This window comes from Pipistrellus kuhlii, unplaced genomic scaffold (genome assembly GCF_014108245.1).
Source record: "Pipistrellus kuhlii isolate mPipKuh1 unplaced genomic scaffold, mPipKuh1.p scaffold_m20_p_2, whole genome shotgun sequence".
Taxonomy (NCBI): Eukaryota; Metazoa; Chordata; class Mammalia; order Chiroptera; family Vespertilionidae; genus Pipistrellus; species Pipistrellus kuhlii.
In genome coordinates, this window is record NW_023425515.1 from 150,548,421 (window position 1) to 150,569,325 (window position 20,905).

Genomic DNA, 20,905 nt, shown 5'->3' on the forward strand with positions numbered 1-20,905 from the left:
GAACAGGATCCATTAGATGTTTTGTACTGGGTGGCCCAATCTCTCAAACTAGTTTCTGTCTTGTTCTGACTAATAACATAATCTGTGTGTGTATGCCATGTAGAGAATTATTATTTTGGTAGTTAAGAACTTTAAAAATAAATATTTTATGTTTAAAATATTAATTTGTTTAAATAAATCTAATTATATACAATTACTTATTTTAATAAATGAATATATTTTATTAAATTAACATATTTATTAAAATTCATAAATAAACATTTAAATACATGTGAAAGTTTAAATCAGCAATAGTTTGGATACAAATTGGCTTTTAAAAAATAAGACTGTATAGACAAAAATAACAAGAGAACAAATTGTTTAAATCAAAATGTTTTCCTAGGTTATGAAACCTCAGCTGGTCATATTTTTATTAATAAGGTCTGAAGGAAGAGACCCATAGGCTCTAGGTTCTAAGGAATAAGACCCCTATAGTATTGTGAGACCTGAAATCCAGCAATTAGGGGGCCCTGAGGCTATACTGAAAACCTTTCAGTTTACCTTACCCTTTTAACAAAAAATGTAATACTTATGAAAACAAGAAAGGTTCCGTGCCTCTTTTGTATTCATCGATTCCTGGTGTATCAATTCATTCAACAGATAGTTACTGTTGGAAGACCCTGAATGAGAAGCCCCTGCAATGTTTTTATTAAATACTCCACACGAATAAACAATTGTCCACTAAATGCAGGCAAGGCATGGCAGAAATATGCAAGAAAATGCTTGTTTAGAAATTAGAAAAGATAAAGTAAGATCAACTTAGAAAGGAACAGATACTTGAGCTGCAAGTGAACAGCAACAGAAAAGGAAGTCCCATTGTCAGCTGGATGTGGCATACAGATTTTTATGACCTTGGTGTTGCAGAATGATAAATCCAGAGCTGGGTTATAGTGATGTTGACTACACAAACCACATTCAGGAAGAAATCCCTTTGAATTAAAAAAAAACCTCACCAAATGACCACATTTTCAATGATTGCCCTTATATGTAGGTTGTGATAGAATTTCCTTCATTTTGAATTAGTTAGTTCACTTTTTTTTCTTTAAAGAAAAAGAGTAACTTGTCATAATCTGAGATGTCACTTAAGATCATCCATACTTGCAGGTGTTGCTTTCTTTGATACTCAGCCAAGTGGCTTTACCAGCAAACCACCAGTTTCTCAGCTGGGGCACAGTATTTGCCTTAAATAATAATTGATTAATTGAATTGGCACAGACCTAGGGATACTTCAGATGGCATTGTTTTCAATTCCATTTCCTGTCTCAAGGGACTGGCCAGACAGAAGAGGGTATTTAAAACATAACAAAGACCCATTTTTGTTGTTTTGAATACATCACTCTTCAATTTGAGGAAAATGATTGAGATTTTACTTTGAACAATGTAAACGAAATTGATTTTGTCTTCAGTGATGGCATATAGAATTATGTGATAGCCTAGGCATATCGACTTGAAAGCATGTCTTCTCCTCTAAGATGGAAACTGTGATTATGCATTATGATGTATCAATGTACACTGAACAGTGTAATTTATTACAAATTCAGTCTTAAAAAAACCATGTGGCTTAAAAATGGTTTCCTTATTGTCCTTACAGTTTTCTTTTTCTTCAAACTTATAAACTTCTGTGATGCTTTCTGGCCAATCTCCAGGTCTTACTTGCATGAGCATGCACGTGGACACACACACACACACACACACACACACACACACACACCACATTAGGAGTTGGGATACCTATGTATTAATTTAGTTTAATGTATTAATGGAAAAGTGTTCTTATAATCCTAAAATATGTATTAACACTTACAGGACGAGATACTTCCAACCAGTAAACTGAATTCATCTGCCTCATTCGATAAATTTGATGAGAAGCCAACCTGGCCACCTGGCCTTGGCAGCAATTTTCTCTATGCAGGTTTAAGATAAAAATGTTAAAAGTTCTTACCGGGCTGCGCCTCTGTGATCAGCAAAAAGGAAGAGAGAACAGACACCTAGTCAGAGAATGATGGATCAGTCAACAGGCTTGGGTAATAGAAGGTTTCATAAATAGCTAACGAAACATGCACTCCAAATAATCAGGTCAAAGGAATATAGACAGTCATGGTGCTTGGGGCTCATTTAAAACATAAGGAAGTTTGGGAGAACTCTAAAGAGAATCCATCGATTGAATAATATAGCTTTGCTCCTGGGGATGTAATACTTTCAAGTTACTGGTACACAGAACAAGGTGGAAACATACAAGAAATTGTGTTAAATTGGCATAGGGAGTTTTTCTCCAGATTATTTGGGGAGAGGGGTTTTAGAGAACAGGCAATTCAGGGAAAGATGATTCCCCACACAATAGGGTGTTAACAAGCATTATAAGCAATGCATTTCCTACATAATTAGGGCATGAATTGGAGACTCCAAAAATCAGAGACCAGGATTAGAGATACTGCTTCTTAACCTGGTTCTTTTCTTAGTGTTCTGTGGGATGTATGCCAATTAGGACCTTATTTTGCAAGTAGCAATTTTTGGCTTAGTGGTTTGGGCAGCCTCTATCAATGAGTAAGAATGTGGTGGGAAAGATGAGGTACCCCTGCCAAGCGCCAATGGAAAAATGAAATTGTTTAGCCCCACCCAATAGAATACTAGTAGACCAGATGATGTCCAGAAAACACAAGCAGGCATACTATTCCTTTCTTTCATTCCTCAAACTTTCACTAATGCTATCAATCTACCCCAACAATCTCTGATAGTGTCCACTCTTTAAAATCTTTCTGTAGTAACGAAGATGACTGTGATGTGTGTGAGGGAAGAGATGATGCTCAGAGTTTCACTTTCAGGATATGAGAACCTATGAATTTACCAGAGGCCACCTGGGACCCCCTATTGGCCAAATCTCCAAATGTGGGCCAGGAGTACAAATATAAAAATAACTAAGAAGGTTGTTCAAATGAACAGGATGGTTCTACTCTCCAGAACACATAAGGGAAATAAAACCTATAATCTTTTAAATGTGGGAGGCTTCTCTGGCTATCTAGTTCAGCTGCCTTTATGCTATAAAGGAGAAAGTGAGGCTGAGACTCACAGCTAGCAAATAAGTAGAATCAGAGACAGAATTTCAGCTTATAAACTCTCATCTTGCTCTTTCTAGGATACCAAGTGTGACATTGTTGGAGAACTCCTAAAAAGCAAAGAGGCCTTGTGGCTAATGTCTAGGAATAGTTACTTCTCAGATGAATTTTTTAAATAGCCAGGAATTTAGATATATTTACTCTAGTCAGTTTCATTTGTAAGAGTTTAGACTTTATTTTTTGCCTTACTTTACAGGTACTAATCCAAATTGATTCCATCTCTCTTATAAATCTGTCTATGGGCACGGATGAAATTTAAATAAAATTAGAAAAAAGGACGCTGATGAATATGCATTTCTGGGCTTAAATTCTTTTACTAATTCATACTATGTTTTGAGAAAAGTTCAAATACTCTTCTATATAAAGATTTAGCATGTATGATTCTTTTTTAAAAAAATGTATTTTTTATTGATTTTAGAGAGGGAGAGGGAGAAATATAGAAACATTAATGATGAGAGAGAATCATTGATCAGATGCCTCCTACACACCCCCCACAGGGGATCAAGCCCACAATCAAGCCCTTGACCATAACTCACCAGTCCATAGGCTGACATTCTATCCACTGAGCTAAACTGGCTAGGGCGAGCTTTATAATTCTTTAACAACCAAACTAACAATCTCCTTGAAAGAAAGACATGTGGGAATTTATGATTTCAGCTTCAATTTCATGGCAAAAAAATCATTCTTTTGTTTTATTAATACTCATCCGAGGATATTATTTTTCCATTGACTTTTAGAGAGAGTGGAAGGGAGGGAGGGGAGAAAGAGAAGGAGAGAGAGGAAAAGAAAGAGAGGGGAGAGAGAAAGAGAGAAAGACAGACAGACAGACAGACACTGATGTGAGAGAAACATATCAATTGGTTGCCTCTCATATGTACTCTATCAGGGCAGGGATCAAACCTGCAGCCCAGGTATATGTCCTTGACTGGGAATTGAACCCAAGACCCTTCAATATATAGACCAGTGGTTGGCAAATTGCGGCTCATGAGCCACATGCAGCTCTTTGGCCCCTTGAATGTGGCTCTTCCATAAAATACATTTTGGCGCACACGTACAGTGTGATTGAAACTTCATGGCCCATGCGCAGAAGTCAGTTTTCAGCTCTCAAAAGAAATTTCAATTGTTGTATTGTTGATACTTGGCTCTGTTGACTAATGAGTTTGCCAACATAGGCCGATGCTCTAAACACTTAGTCACACCAGCCAGGACAACAATTCATTCTTAAAAGTAATATAAAATACAGCAATGGGGGAATTAAAAATGACACAAGTTCCCCCAAAATAAAATTATGAGAAAAATGCAAAATAAAATGCAAATTTTAGACACCCAGAAGGAGAAACTTAAATTCAAGAATTTTTAGTGATATAAGATTACAAAGAACAGTACTTTACTAAATAATTTCAGCATGTTAATCCACCCAAAGTAAATCATATTTTAATTTCCAATGAGTTAAAAACCTAAATTTTAATCAATTGTTCTTGCATTTTTTTCTAGTAAAAGACACCTCATAAGATAGCATTTTGGAAAAATATTTGCAGAATGCCTTCATCAAGGAACAGCTGTTCAAATTCATATAGTCACAAGTTCATTAACCAGAATCCAGAAGACCCTGTAGAAGCTGTGGAAAGGTCAGACCCAGAAAGCCTCAGGTTCATAATTAAGAGCTATCTGAAACCTTAAAACACACACACATACACACACACACACACACACAAAACTCCAGAATTAAAATTGAAGGGCTTTATATATGTTAATTATCACCGTTAAGGAACTATAGGCATTGCTGAAGGACATGGTCAAATCATTATCAGCCAAGAGGGGAGGGGTTTGCCTATTAAAAGTTTTATTTTACTGTTTCTTCTGATATTTCCCATGGCCTTTAAGCCGTTAGCATTCTTTGTGCTACCAATAGATTTGTTTCAGTGGTGGAAAGAAACTCATTCTGTATCTGGGCTTATATTCTACTAGAGGCCCAGAGCATGAAATTCGTGTGTGGGAGGGGTGACCCTCGGCCTGCCCTGCATCCCCTCGTAATCTGGGACTGCTGGCTCCTAACTTCTGGCCTGCCTTCCTGACTGATCACCCCTAACCACTCGCCTGCTTGTCTGGTTGCCCCTAACCACCTCTGCCTGATCACCCCTAACCACTCACTTGCCTGCCTGCCTGATCACCCCTAACCACTCGCCTGCTTGCCTGATTGCCCCTAACTGCCTCGGCCCCTGCAAATGCGACTTCGTTTAAAAGGACATCCGGAATGACATTTGGAAGATCATTCAGCTGTCTGGTCTAATTAGCATATTATGCTTTTATTATTATAGATGAGCTGAACACTCTAATTATATTGTTGAAAACTCAAATGTGTACAGGGCAAAGAGCTGGGTGTAAGGGCACGTGTGTAAGGGCACGTGTGTTTCACAAAGTTTTGGTTAACTGCCCACACTTAGGTATACTAGTGCCTGCTGTTCCGGAATGTGGGCCTAATACTGCCAGATCTTCAGAGTTGTTGAATGGAAATGCACAATTTAAATTATTTTTAAAAATTCAAATGTTCTAATTTTTAAATGCAGACTAAAATTGTTTTTAACTACACTATATAACACTAATCCAATGCTCAGAAGCTGCAGGTGGCCAATTGTCTGATTGTATGCATCTGTATCACAGAAAATAAGCCCTCAGTAAATTTCATCTGCTGTTTTTATTATTTCACCTGATTACTCAAACAGGGACTCTGCAATGGCCTATTTATTTTTCTGAACAAATTTCTTGCATTCCTAATTAAACATTAATTGTTCAATTCCGAGATTTATCTAGATCTGTTGATAAATTTTGGAGGTTTTGAAAAACATTTTATTTTCCCCTCTACTTTTATTTTGGTGTTCACTTCAGAGATAGATAACTCCGTATTTTGAGGCTGTTTTCAAAGTGGGTAAATACTACTAACTTATGATTTGATTTCTAGAATAAGGCTATTTATTTGTATTTGTACATGCTATATTTGTAAAATGTATATAATGTGAAACGTATATTTTCCCCTATAGAATATACTTGAGAATATGTCCTTGCAGTCCCCACAGTGTCCTTACTCCACATAAGGTTGTTGTTTTTTCTTTTGCACAAAATAACATAAATTATGTTAACTGCGATCACTTAGTCTTAGCCAAAGTAGGTTAGTGTTTTAAGATATTTATATAAAAAAGCAACCAAACATAATGTCTTGCTCATCCAAAGCACTAAATAACTAGCCTCAGGTTTTGAAGCTTTATGACATTTTATAACATCCTCATGTGCTAAATTCAGTGTCATGGGGAAACAGAAAAATGAGTGAAAAGCTATAAAGCACCAAATGAATATTATTTTTATATAATCTAGTCATAGCAAATTCAGTAATCCATGTTAGAGAATTTCCTAGGAAAAAAATTGGTATATATGATTATTATGTTTATTGTTTTAATTCTACCCAGTATTACTAATTGTTTTTAAAGCTTTAGGATGAAGACAAACTATCTGGCAATGCAGTATGAGTACTCACCACCTTAAGTCAAGTCTCTTCCAGCCACCATTTATCCCCTCTTTGCCCTCTTCTATTTCTCTCATCCCCTTTCCCACTGGCAATCATCATATGGAGATATTTTTCAGATTAACTGAAAAAGAAAGTAACTTCCCTTTTCTAGGCCAGCTTCACAAACATTCATTCAGGATGGATATTAACATGTTGTATATTTTAAAAAATTAACTTAAAAATATTTGGCTAGTCATAGTATGTACATGTAACTTGACTAATTCAAGTGGAAGTTGCAATAAACAAAATTCAATACCTAAAATATTTGGTCATATGCCTGTGATTGAGGCAGATGTGAATCTTTGCAAAATTACCCTGTAGCCCTTTATAACTGGTAAAATTACTCTGTGGCCCTTTATAGCTGGTAAAATCACTTAGCAACCAACTTCCTCTTCCCCCCGCCCCCTATTCAAAATCTTGTTTAGGTGTAAAACACAATCCATCATTCAATATACAGATGGTAAGCAAATGGAAAAAAAAGTTTGGCCAAAATGTAGAAATAAATTGTTATGTCTTACCGGACTTTTCCTCTAAAAGCGTAAGCATGGGAAGGAAAAAGGAGAACATAAAAGAGGTGAAATGCATTTTCAAGAAGCAGTAGTTCAAGGCTCAGAATAACCATGCTTAAAGCAGTTCTCCAAGGTATTGCTCTAATAATTCCTATGAGTGTCTGTTACGGTCATTCCTAGGCTGCAGGCTTAAATTGCAGGGCAGCAGCATAGACCACCCCAAAACATGCCATTTTGGCATATTGGTTATTTTGAGCTGTAGGCACTTGAAAACAACAAATGCCTAAAAAAAAATACTCTCAAGGAAACTCAATTGTCATTAATCCCCCTCCTTCTGGGAATTTCATCAACCAGAGAGCATTAACTCATCACAAGAGAGAAAACCAGAAGGCAACACCATACTCAGACAAACTGTCACAAACCATGATACCTCCCATCTATTCTTCTAAAGGTCCATTCATCTTTCCTGAAAATTATTTTCTTTCCCCTAAGAGGGGTATATCCCCTGCCCTTTCCCTATAAAAATGATATTTAATTCTAAATGTCATTTATTTTATTTACTTATTTTTCCTGGGTGTCTTTCATGCATACATGAAGTTTGCAAACTAATAAATTTCTGTGTGGGTTTTCTCTTGTTAGTTTTTCTTTTTGTTAGAGGTCCAGCTAAACACCTAAATAAGATGGGTAAGAGGTAAAGTGTTCAAGCTATAGAGGGCATAGAAATGAGCTTCATTGAAAACATTCTAAGCTCACTTTTGAACTGTTTATTTTTATCAAATAGATTTGTACCTTGGAAGTAGAAAAGCATGCTTTGTAATACTAAAAGGAGCTGAAAAATGTCATTTATGTTTTAAAGCCAGGCATGATTATGAGCATGAGGTTTTCCAGAAATTGCAGTCTTGTCAGGGAACCCAGTACCTGTCATCTCCCAAGATACCTTAGCTACAACCATCATTCGGTCATTCCATCTTTTAGTTTTCCCCACTCCCCATGGACAATTAAAATTAGTTTCCTGGCGAGTAGTCTCTGATTCCTTGGAATGCTCTTTTATTTCCTCATCAGCTGTCCAAAGTGAAGCCTTCATTTCTTGACATACTCCATGAACTTTCTTTCTTTTTTTCTTTTTTTTTTTTTATAAATCTTTATTGTTTATATTATTACAAAAGTTCATTTTTCCCCCTCCACCAGGTTCCCACCCCACCCTCTGCCCTTTCCCCACCCCCCCATTGTCCTCATCCATAGGTGCACAGTTTATGTTCAGTCTCTTCCTATACCCCCTTCTCCCCCTTTCCCTAAGAATCGTCAGTCCACTCCCCTTCTATACCTCTGATTCTATTATATTCACCAGTTAATATTGTTCATAAGATTTTTTTTTAATTCCCTTGGTTTTTAGATTCACGTGTTGATAGTTACATATTTGTTGTTCATGGTTTTTATCTTTATTTACTTTCTCTTCTAAAAGATCCCCCTTCAGCAATTCATATAATTCTGGTTTGGTGGTGATGAACTCCTTTAGCTTTTTTTTTTATTAGTGAAGCTCTTTATCTGGCCTTCGATTCTGAGTGATAGCTTTGCTGGGTAGATTATTTTTGGCTGTAGGTTCTTGCTATTCATTAACTTGAATATTTCTTGCCATTCTCGTCTGGCCTGCATGGTTTCTGTTGAGAAATCAGCTGACAATCGTATGGGTGCTCCTTTATAGGTAACTACCTGCTTTGCTCTTGCTGCTTTTAATATTCTCTCTTTGTCTTTTGCTCTTGGAATTTTAATTATGATGTGTCTTGGTGTGGTCTTCTTTGGATTCCTTTTGTTTGGAGTTCTGTGCACTTCCTGGACTTGTAAGTCTAATTCTTTCACCAGGTGGGGGAAGTTTTCTGTCACTATTTCTTTCAGTATGTTTTCGATATCTTGCTCTCTCTCATCTTCTGGGACCCTCATGTTGGTTCGCTTGAAGTTATCCCAGGGGTTTCTTAAATCATCTTCAACTTTCTGGATTCTCTTGACTTCTTGCTTCTGTGGAGGAGTATCTTCTGGCTCTTTATGTTCCAAATCTTTGACTTGATTCTTGCGATCTTCCATTTTGTTTTTAGGACTCTGTATAATATTTTTTAATTCAGAAAATGTATTCTTTATTTCTTGTTGATCCCTTATTAGTTCTTGTTGATCCCTTATTAGTTCTTGTTGATCCCTTTTCATCTCCTCATAGGTCTTATCGACCTTTTCTAGGAAATTCTTAAAAAACCTTATAAGCATGGTTTTGAACTCTATATCCAGTATCTTCTTTTCCTCCATTTCTTTTGTTTGTGATCTAATTCCTTGTCTTGGCATTTTCACAGCTTCTCTGAGTTGGTAGGGTGGCTTTGTGTGCTAAGGTGTCCTATATGGTTCAGTGAGTCAGCCTCCCAGTTACCTGAGGTGGACAGTCTTGGTGTAGCCCTTTGTGGGATGGGTGGGCAGTCTTGTTGTTAAGCCTTGCTTGTTGTTGGTATCACTGGGAAGCGTTGATCTCCAAGCCAATTGGCTATGAGGATCAGAAGTGTCTCAGCTAGGAGGGTTTCTGTATTCTGTTTGGATGGGTGGAGTCTCGGGGTGGCACAGACAAGCTTTGTTGAATCCCGCACAATGCACAATTGGTTGTAGGTGAGCACACCTCTTTGGTATAGGCGCAGACCAGCTTTAGATTCCTGTATGCCCCTCCCTAGGAGAGTCCTATTGGCAGGGAACGAGGAAGCTAGTCACTGGAAGGGCCTCTATGCTCTGTTTGGATGGGGTGTAGTCTCGGGTGGTGCAGACAAGCTTTATTCAGCCCCTCCCTATGAGGGCCTGGTTTCTGAGTCCCGCAGTAATGGCCGCTGGCTTCACACACCTCCGAGAGATCTCTGCCCCCTGCCTGACAGACTGGCCTCTGTCAGCGCAATAGGGTGGTTTTGTTTTCCTCCAGAACAAGAAAGCCAGCCACGCATTAGCTGTCCGCCCTCTCTGCGCGCAGGGAGTAAGCTGGTAGCGAACTCGGCCCGCCCTCTCCACGCTCTGCAAGCCAGCCGGCAGCGAACTCTGTGGCCGCTTTTTCGCACGCACAGTTTTCTGTACCTTCACAGTTCCTGAGGTTCAGCGCGCCTTCTCTCTCCTTCCCAGATGGTAGAGCCCCCCTTCAGCCAGCCGTCCGGCGCTTCAGGGTGATGTTTCCCCCGTTTTTCAGTTCTAAATTCAAACTTGTTGTGGTAGGCTGCATTCGGGTGTCTGCCCTATGCCGCCATTTTGGTTGTCTCTCTCCATGAACTTTCTATGTGTGGTTCTTAGGCTATGGACTCTAGTCCAGTTTCATTTCCTAAATCCATCCTTTTACACTATCCTCAGAATTATTTCCAAAAATAGTGAGGTGAATATATTACTCCATTCTTCATAAAACTCTCTATTATTCAGAAAATAGAATGTAAGCTTCATTCTGTCATTTACTGCCTTCACGATAGGCTCCAGCTCACCTTCATGCCCCAGTCTTCTATTGTGTTTTGTATGAACCTACACTTAGCTGCAGACTCGGCTGAATCTCCTCACGGCGCAGTGCCTCTACTCTTCCTCTGCTCAGGCTGCTGCTTCAGCTTTCCATGCATTCTCCTGTCTCCTTCAGTTACAGCTTACTCATCTTTCAAGGAGTAACACTCTTTCCTACGGCCTTCCCTCAAAGTATCCAGGTCAGAATAAATTGTTTCCATCTCTTATTAGATAACACATTCCTTTTGTTCAAAATAATAAGGCCATATTTAAAGCCTTTTTATTTGCCTGGCATTTAATTGCCTCAAGGGAAAAAAAGGTACATGTTGCAAGTACAATATATAATTTGCAGTTCATATTTTGTTCTGAATTATTTAGGTATTTCCACTCAATAATTCACAGTAATTGTTATGAATGGACTCTCTCTAGCCCCAAACGTTGTGCTAGATACATTTTCAAATTACCTTAGCCTCCCATTTTTTAAATGCCTTGAAAAAGTTCTACTATGCCTCAATTTCATAATTTGTAAAGCAGTGATGACTGCTACTTTGAATTGTAGGATTAAAAGAGAGGGTGATATTGACAACTAACATTTATTGAGGCCTTATTATTATTGTTTTACTATGATAGGTGGTTGGTGTCATTACTATCACTAACTTACCAGTGAGGAAAAGGAGGCAAAGATATGTTCCTAAATCACATGGTTACAATGGAGTAGAGCTGGGACTCAATCCAGGTTGTCTAATTCTAGAGAGCCTGGTCAAGGGTGGGTTCCTGGCACAACTCAAGTTCCCTAAACAGATTAAACTTACTTTCAGGGACTTTTCAGCATTGGGATCTAAAAACTCACAGATCAGAGAGCTTGGAAAATAATCTTGGATCTTTCCAATGGAAAGAGTTAGGTCATGCCTGTCTATCATAGCAGGTCTCAAAGAATGAGCTTTTCAGAGAGTGAGGGCTTTTCAGATTGTGTTTCTCAGCCTGCTTTCAGATATTCAAATTAAACTCTGATTTTAAGGTAAATTTCTCAGCCTTTTTTCTAGAATTAAATGTATGTTCTTTAATTAGAATCAGAGCTATAAGCTTGAATACCCAAATGATATGGCACTTCTCTTTCCTCCTCACACCTTTCCATTCTAGGCTATGTGATGATTAAATGATCTTTATTTAAAATGTTGTTTTGCTTTAATTGTTAACAGCTACCAATCTTGGCTTAAGGGTTTCTTCAGAATGTTAAACAAACAAAAAGACATGGCAAGATAATTTTCCTTTTTAAAATGAGCTTATTGCATCAGAATTGATTTTTAATTATGGGAAAGATAATAATAGCACTGGAAAAAGATGTATACCCCCACATGCACTAGTACTTAGAAATAGAGTAAGTGAATTTTTGGATTGAACAAACATATACCTAAAATATAACCATTCAATCTTCTCTAAGTGCAAGGATTTCCCCATTCCATGGTCTGAGAAAATATAAATTCTCTAATTTGCAAACCTTGTTGAAAGGCAGCTCATCCTTATGATCAATAGCTTTCCAAGGAGCCCACAGACCCCTGCTTTCTGCAGCTGGAGAATCTCTCTGGCTGCATTTGCCCAAATCCCTTTCTACTGCAACTAGTCATTCTAGTTAGGTCTTGCTGAAGGCTACATTTCTGTATGAGGGGTTAGAAATTGGCAACATTTAAAACTGAATTTTGTTTATTCATTTATTAAACCATTAACAGATAATTTGAGTATTTAATAAAGAACAGAAACTATTCTAGGCATGTTAGTGAACAAAACATAGGAACAATAGATAATAAACACACACACACACACACACACACACACACACAACCAACCAAACAAAAAAAATCCACCCACCCCCCAATTTTGGGAGTAGGAGGAGACAGATAATAAATAAAATAAATATGGAAAGTATTTAGTATTTGAGATAATAAATGCAATTTTTAAAAGCAGAGCAAGTAAAGAGGTTTGGGTATGCCAAGACAGAGAGTTTTGTCATTTTAAATACAGTGATCAGAGTAGGCCTCACTGAGAAAGTGACTGGAGCGAACTCCTGAAGCTGAGAGGGAAGCCACAGTGCAGCTCTGAGAGGAAGAGGGCACAAACAGGGGGCCCGGGAGGAGTAGAATGAGAGGGAAGAGTGGCAGGTATGAGTCTTGGGGTAGGGGTCTCCCCACCATGAGGGCCTTGGAGGCCACTGTAAAGACTTTGGCTCCACTCAGTTCCAATGCAGCTATGGCTGTTATTTATTAGTTCTCAACTGTGAATTCTCAGCACTGAGAAAAGGCATCGATGAAACAGATAAAACAGCAGACAATGCCTGGATATAACATATGCTATCATTTGTCATTACTCTCTGGCAGCATATTTTGAATCCCTATGAACCATGTCAACAAAATAAAATAAAACAAGCTTCAAATAAGTTAGGAGGTGGAAAGGAAACTTCAATTTGGCAAAACAGAATGAGATCAGCCCATCTTGCCTTCCCTGTCTGTTGGCCACTTTAGGACAAGAGGCTCAGACTGGTATGCTAGGCTCATATAATTATAAACTGCTTAGCATAAAAATAAATATATTAGTATAAGAAAGAGAATAAAGTACTATCCTTTACCCTCAGGGTCAAGTGACTGAAATATGAAACTTTAGATGAAAAAAACAGACTTCTCACTGGGAAGAGAATTATGACAGAAAACTATTACCCATAGAAAAAAACACATTAATAAACTTTAAAAATTACCCTGTAAAGTGTAAGAGAAGAAATGGAGCCATTGTTCACATTTTTTTATCAATCCAAAAATGGAGAAAAGCTTGACTGAATTGCAGGGGAAAAGATCAAATAAGTGCAGAGCCATACATTTGCTCTCTCTATAAAATAATGCGAGGGATATAAGCTGCATTATATCACAGTGAAACACCAAATTCCATATAATTTCTCACAGCAAAGTACATCCATTTGCCCAACCAACCAACAGGTATTTCCTAAGGACCTACTACAAGCCACTCAATGTTGTAGGCTCTCGAGCAAAGCCTCCATTAAGGAAGAAGTAAGAACCCACAACTTCTAGGTACAGGATTAGTTATCATAAATTCGAATTTCCTTAATTGCTCATAAATGATGCTTCTGTTACAAACTTATTTTCCCGATTGATTGCTTCTCTACAGAGCCTATTCTACCCTGAATATGGCCATTAGCTAATAAAAGTTTTAAATTCTAAACTCTGCGCCAGTAGGACTAAGCCAAGGAGAAGACCATAAAGATATAAAAAAGAAAAATTAGTCTTTCTGATTGTAATTGGCATTGTAATTAAAAGCATATAATTCTTGAATTTGGTACGTCTGGTTGAGGATAGTCTAACACGTTATGTTTCAATACTGTGGATGCATAGTCTCATTCAAGTGGATTTTAAATTGGTAACAGAAATTAAGAGTTTACAGTCTCTAATCCTAGTAATCATGTTTCTGGAAACCCCTAACCATGGCAGGTTGTCTGAACATGATTAAAGTATTTGGGCTTATGCAAGGAAATTCTCTTACACATCACAAAGGGAAACAAAATACCATATACTCAGAGGATACAGCTAATATCAATTAGAGAAATAATGGAAAAGGCAATCAGATTAAATTCATATTCTGCCATTTTCAAGGAGATGAAAACACAACAACTCAGCGATTTCTTCTTAATAGAGAAGGGTGGGCGTAGAGGGTTTGGGGGGGGGGGGAAGAAGGGATGAAAGCAGCAGAGAATCAGAATGCTCGCCATCTTCAGCCTCCCCTTGCACTGTACAGCACTTCTACCAGGAACAACTGCCAGTGTGTAGGAGGCTGGAGCTCTCCTCCCCCACAAAGACTTCTAGTTTTCACTGAACTCGATGGGGTGCTGAACCTTCTGCCAGAGTGAGGACAGGAAAGGGAGTGGTGTTACCAAGCAGCAGCAGATTCTGGGGTTTACTCTCCCGCAGGCTAATTTGGGGGTGGGAGGGTGGGTGGGCCACCTGGAATAGGCAAGAAGCACCAGAATATCTGCCTTTCAAAGCTGTCTCCCCCTGCCCCATATTTTTTCATTAAATAACTCCATTATGGATTGCAAATCTCCAGGAATAAGATCAAACTAATTGCTCTTTCATAACTCCATGTCAAATTCATTCCTTGTATCACTGAATTTTACAGGGGATAGGAGGAAGCACTAGCATATATGCTAGGAGAGATTGACACCTTACCCTCATATCATTTCTATCAGCCCCTTTCTCTTTGACTTTGCACAAGACCTCTCTCCCTATTTTTATCTTTCTGCCTCCCACAAGTCTCTTAAGGACAAGGAAAGCAGAGCTGAAAAGGGAAATACTTATAGGGCCTGAACTGGGCATTTTGCAACATACACTCATGTCATTTTACATCCATCCTGAGAAGGTAGAAATTTTTATTCTCATACAGATTTAGGATCTGAGGCTCTAAGTTAAGAAATGTTGGATAATTGACATACAGATAAGATACAGACTCAAAAGCTGTGTTTTTCCTGTTACACAATGTGCTTCAAGGAAATGTTATCTTCTTTGGTCCCCTTGCTGTATCCCCAACCTGTCCATAAACCAGAGAGCCTCCCACGGAGACTCTTAGGCTAGAAAACACAGCACAGTATTAAAGCTCAGAGAGATCTTACAGGTAAATGAATCGGATCCTTACTTTGGTGATGAGAAAACACATTGTTTTTAATTGGCAGAAAGGAGGCTGATGCTGGAGGCCTGGCCCTTGAACCTTCAGCAGCCTCTTGATCTTTCTGAGTTAGTTTCTTCTTTAAAATGGGTGATCCCCATCTCTCTGCCTGTTTAATAGTGTGAATGCTCATTCCATCTTTCTGATCATGATGGCATTTACAAAATGTAAACCATTATTAAAATGAATCATTGATATAAAAATGCTTGCTGATCGACCAGGGGAACTGAAATATATGAGCCATATAAAGACAAGGTGTTATTCCTTAACACTTTAAGGTTCATGGAGTCTTACTATAAAACAAAAGCATTTTCATAAACTAGACATCATATGTGACACAGGAGCAATTAGTCCTGGCTGACTGGTCAGCTCAGCCTTGCTGTCGTCACATGGAACAACAGATGACATACCACAGAAAGTCGTGTCTGTGGACTGACTTGGAAGAAAGCTTGGGAGGTGGGCTCTGAGATGGGATCATGGGCCCTTTAGGCACCATTGGAGCGACAACCTACAAAGGATTGTGAATAGTCAGAAATTATGTGTAAGATGTTTTAGATGAACTAATGAGATGTTTACTTTCCCTCTGGGAAAAGAGCCAATAGCTTTTATCAAAAGTAGTGTTACATAATGGTTAAGATTTCTGAGTTAGAAACTGGACCTTCTGAGTTTAAATCTCTCAGCAACTTCACTAACTAGCTATGACACCTTGGGTGAGCTAATTCATCCTATGCCTCAATTTTCTCAACTGTAAAATGAGGATAACATATAGTCCCTATCTCACAGGGTTGTGGTGAAGATAAATGAGTTACTGTATGTGAAGCATCAGACATTCAGTCAGCACACTAATTTTCACAGCTGCTTATAGTTATGGACAACTTACTTTTTTTTAATGGGCATTTTTATTTTATCTTATTTATGGACGACTTCGTAAGGTGAGTGAGCAGTGATTCTTGGCTCACCGAATAACAAAAGTAATTCAATCAATGGCAGCACATGAGAAAAGGATCTTGCAACAAGAATTAAGCCATAGCATTTATCTTCTCATATCCACAAAAGCTACTGGAGCCACAGGTTTTAATGGACTTGATAAGCAAAACATATGGCCAAAGATGTGGCAGAGATAGGACTCCCTGGGGTTCTAGGAGAAATGGAGATGTCCATATTGGACAGCCAGGGAGGCCTGAGAAAGCCAGGAGACTGAAATGGAAGCCAGAGGTGAAGCTGACCACAGAAACCACATTTTCAGTCAGGAAATTGAAGTGAAGGCAGGCAGGGGTTTGGACCGCCAGGGGGATGTCAGTTTCTCTGTGTTGCAAGCAACATTGTTATGTTGTTTTCTGATAAATTTCTACAGAATTTAACAAGAAGGTTGGATAAAGTCTATCTAATTTCTGATGTTAGTTCTCAGTGCTTGCCACATGGAAGGTGCTTCGGAAATATTTGGTGAATTGATTTGAAGGAAGGAGGTTGAGAAATGATGTCAATTCTCCATGAAATAAATTTAGGGGGATGGGGGGGGGGGGAGAGACACAATAGAGGATCCGATTGTGAATGTTAGCCTTCAATAGAGTCTCCATGTTTGTTTAGGAGATTTTGATTTTACTCAAACAATTTAGGAGCAATTCTGGAATTACCTCCCAGTCCAGTTCCAAGGCATTACAAAAAAAGTTCTTTTATTATTTTCCCAGTTTCATGCTCAGAGTAATTACTTGGCTCTAAATGACTTTTGGCTATTTGGTTTTCCTGACTTATTAATGATATTCTTTCAAATGTGCCCTTAGGCTTTGCAGATAATTCTAACAACAATAAAATAATCTGTTATGAGATCTATATATATTCATTCAATCTTTACAATAGCCCTATGAAGTAGGTATGACAATTATCTGATTTATAAACAAAAAAACAAAGGCATCGGTTTTATAAGGTGCCCAAGGCAAACCATTTAAGCGGCAGAGCCTAGTTGTTTGAGTAATTGTGTCATTATTGAAATAAGTGTCTATTTCCATCTCCTTCATATTACCTTAAATGGAATTGCATTCAATTCTATGTTGAATTCTCATTTTGTTTTTATAAGGGCATATTTCTTATAGTTCAATCTTATGTGATTATATTATTTAGTCCCTTTCAGAAACCACTTTTACTTTTTAAGAACAAAGCCATTCTTGACAAGTGTAACAGAGATCTGCTTCTACCCCGAATGTAGGGAGAGTGGTACAAAGAGAAGCAGAAAGCATTACTCATCTCATAGCTGTTTCTATTTCCTTCTTTAGGGGGAATGAATGTCCTTTACGTTGCACTCATAAAAAGACTTGGACATCCCCACAACCATCTTGTAGGGCAGGTAGGTGTTTATTACTCCCAGTTTATTTTTAAATATATTTTATTGATTTTTTACAGAGAGGAAGAGTAAAGGATAGAGAGTTAGAAACATCGATGAGAGAGAATCATTGACCAGCTGCCTCTTGCACACCCCCTACTGGGGATGTACCGGCAACCAAAGTATATGCCCTTGACTGGAATCGAACCCGGGACCCTTCAGTCCACAGGCCGATGCTCTATCCACTGAGCCAAACCGGTTTCGGCAATAATTCCCAGTTTAGACATGAAGATTCTGAGACTCAAATAGGTTTAAGAAACGTTTCTAAGCAGTACTGTTGGCAAGAAGCCGAGTTCAGGTCTATCAGATTCCAGCATCTTTCCCACGGTATGCCAGTTTTTCAGCAGATAAATACAAAGCTTCTATTTGTGTTTAAAGAAATATCAATCCCAAATGTCCAGTGTGCAAAACAAATAAAACCAAACCAAAAAAGCTGGCATAAATGTAATTCATCAAAAGGTCAATCAGATTTGGCTCAGACAAGTCCAAGATGGGCAGGAGAGCCAAATGTCTTTAACTGTATTCAAGCTTTGACATGAGTATTATAATCCAGATAGGAAACCAGACTTTTAGGACAGGAGATGGGAAATGTGGAAGCAAAGCTGTAACTATCAATAAAGGCAAAAGTTAAATAAAATAAATATGTATATATGTATACACACACACACACATATATATTAGTGTGATGGTTAATGTTATTTGTAAACTTGACTAACCATGAGGTACTCAGACTGAACATCATTTCTGTGTGCCTCTCTGAGCCTATTTTCTAATGAGATTAGCATTTGAATTAGTATACACCCAATATGGGTGAGCATTATCCAATCTATTGAGGGCCTGAATACTAGTAGAACAAAGGGCAGAGAGAAAGGAGGGATTCACCTCATTTCCTATCTCACTATCTGAGATGGGCCATCTCATCTTCTATCCTCAGACTGGGATTTACACCACTAGTCCCCTGGTTCTCAGGCTTTTTGACTCAGATTGAATTACACCACCAGCCTTCCTGGGTCTCTTGTTTACAGACAGCATATTGTGGTACTGCTCAGCCTCCATATCTTTGTGGGCCAATTTCCGACAACAAATCTCTCGATATACGTACACATAAATGCATAGATGCAGTTTGTTCTGTTTCTCTGAAAAACCATAACCTAACCAGTAATGACGAAATGAACAATTTCAAAGCACCAATTATGGATAAGTACTGTTGCTAGGATTTGCTGTTTGCTCTGCTCATTCAGCCATTTACTCAGTAACTATCTGAATGCCTAGTGTATGCCATGAAGTGTGCTAAGCTAAGCTCGGGGACAAAAAGTCAATAAGATCTGACCCTGCCAGAGACTGAAAGTAATCTGCACAAAAATTCCATAAGGATTGTTATTGCTCTCACTTCCTGGAAAAGGAATAGAGGCTCAGAGCAATTCTGGGGCTTATCTAAGGTTACACAGATAGAACATGGCAAACCCGGATCTGAATCTATGTGTCATGCTCTTTCTTTACTATACTGCTGCTTTCTATTAACCCCAAATTCTAGAACAAATTATTTTAGCAGATGGCCATATCACACTTTTAAAAGAAGGTGGTAATCTTAGGTGCCAGTGCAAAGAAGTAGTCAAACAAAATGGCAAAGCTAAACCCATCACTCTCTCTTCTGGTCTGGCAAAGCTGTAGAAATTCTATGTATCTGAGTTTTGTTCATCACTGGTCTGAACAAAATGGGAATATGTGGCCAGGATGAGGGCACAGTTGGGTGAAACATCGTATGGTGAATAAGAGAGGCTGGAGTGTGTTATCAATAGATAGCTATAAAACTAGATGGTAGTAACATGTCACAGTGCTCTGTCTTTGGCCTGGTCCCATTCATATATTTGTTCACTCATTCACACACACACACACACACACACACACACACACACACACACACGCATTTATTGAATGGTGATAAAATATAAAGGCTCTATGCCAGATACAGGGAGTTTGTGGGGGAACCCAAAATGTGCCATGTAGATTTTTCTTCAGAAGGGCTTCTCATACTAGCTGTTGAGAGTGCTACTGTATGACAGCTTTCAACTGTTCACACTTCAGGCTCTGCCTCAGCTGCAGAGAGCGACCTGGCTCAAGGCTACGCCCCTTTCTACCCTTCCCATATCAAAGTACTGATGGATGTGAGAGTATGAAGGTTATTCATCTCAGCCAACTCAGGTCTTACCTGAAGGGTCATTCCACCTCTGGAGCTAATCATGTGCTCAGCTCAGCTTAACTTCTCCTTACGCCCATAAGTCTTATAAACAAGTTCACTCCTTAATAAACATCCTGCACATTAAATTTAAACTTGGGAGTTGGAATCAGTATGTTTCATGGAAAGCCCATTGATAAAATAAGGTGCTTTGTACTTTGCTTATCCTCTAACGAGCACAACCACAACCAAAGACAAAAAGTTACATGGAGACAGCATTTTGGACTTAATAATTGTTAGTTTTTAAAACATAATTTTCTCTCAAGAGTGAAACAGCCGAAACTGGTTTGGCTCAGTGGTAGAGCATCGGTCTGCGGACTGAAAGGTCCCTGGTTCGATTCTGGTCAAGGGCATTTACCCTGATTGCGGGCACATCCCCAGTAGGGGGTGTGCAAGAGGCAACTGGTCGATGTTTCTCTCTATCTCTCTCCCTTCCTCTCTGTAAAAAATCAATAAGCCTGCCTCAAAAAAACACTAAACTCTGGAGGACAGAGGGAATACTATTACTCTTGGAAGAGTCTATATCAACCAAAACATTGGTATTTTAATTAAATTTGTTTTTGTTCATCCTGCTGCTGGCTATCATATAGCGCCCAGCACTGGTATTTAAATATTAGTGATTAGAAATTTATAAAAGAAAACTTCCTAGATTCTGGGAATAATATGAAGGTAAATAGGAAAGTAATTCCATTTCCTCAAGAATTTCAAAAGCAATATGAAGTTATTTAACACATAATGGCAGAAACTGTCATTGTCTACACCAGTATCCAATATCTAAAAGCTCACTTGTCTTTTAAAAATTTGTCAATTTTAGCTTGTTACATGGCTATCTAGCCAAAGACTACATTTCCCAGACTCCCT

At 38.4% G+C, this 20,905-nt stretch overlaps 1 protein-coding gene across 19 annotated transcripts in view; it reads right to left on the bottom strand.

The window, feature by feature from the left end:
• The window catches only part of SGIP1 (SH3GL interacting endocytic adaptor 1), a 198,971-nt gene that overhangs the window by 66,950 nt on the left and 111,116 nt on the right, over positions 1–20,905 (bottom strand). For 11 of the 19 annotated variants that reach the window (XM_036444904.2, XM_036444910.2, XM_036444909.2 and 8 more), the window contains 2 exons: positions 7,230–7,241; positions 1,982–1,993 (listed from right to left, as the gene is read on the bottom strand). The exons of 7 other annotated variants lie outside the window; for them this stretch is intronic. In XM_036444904.2, coding sequence (XP_036300797.1) covers positions 1,982–1,993; positions 7,230–7,241 — 24 coding nt within the window. The remainder of the gene's footprint in view (positions 1–1,981; positions 1,994–7,229; positions 7,242–20,905) is intronic. One more of the 19 variants, XM_045584493.1, reaches the window with a different exon arrangement.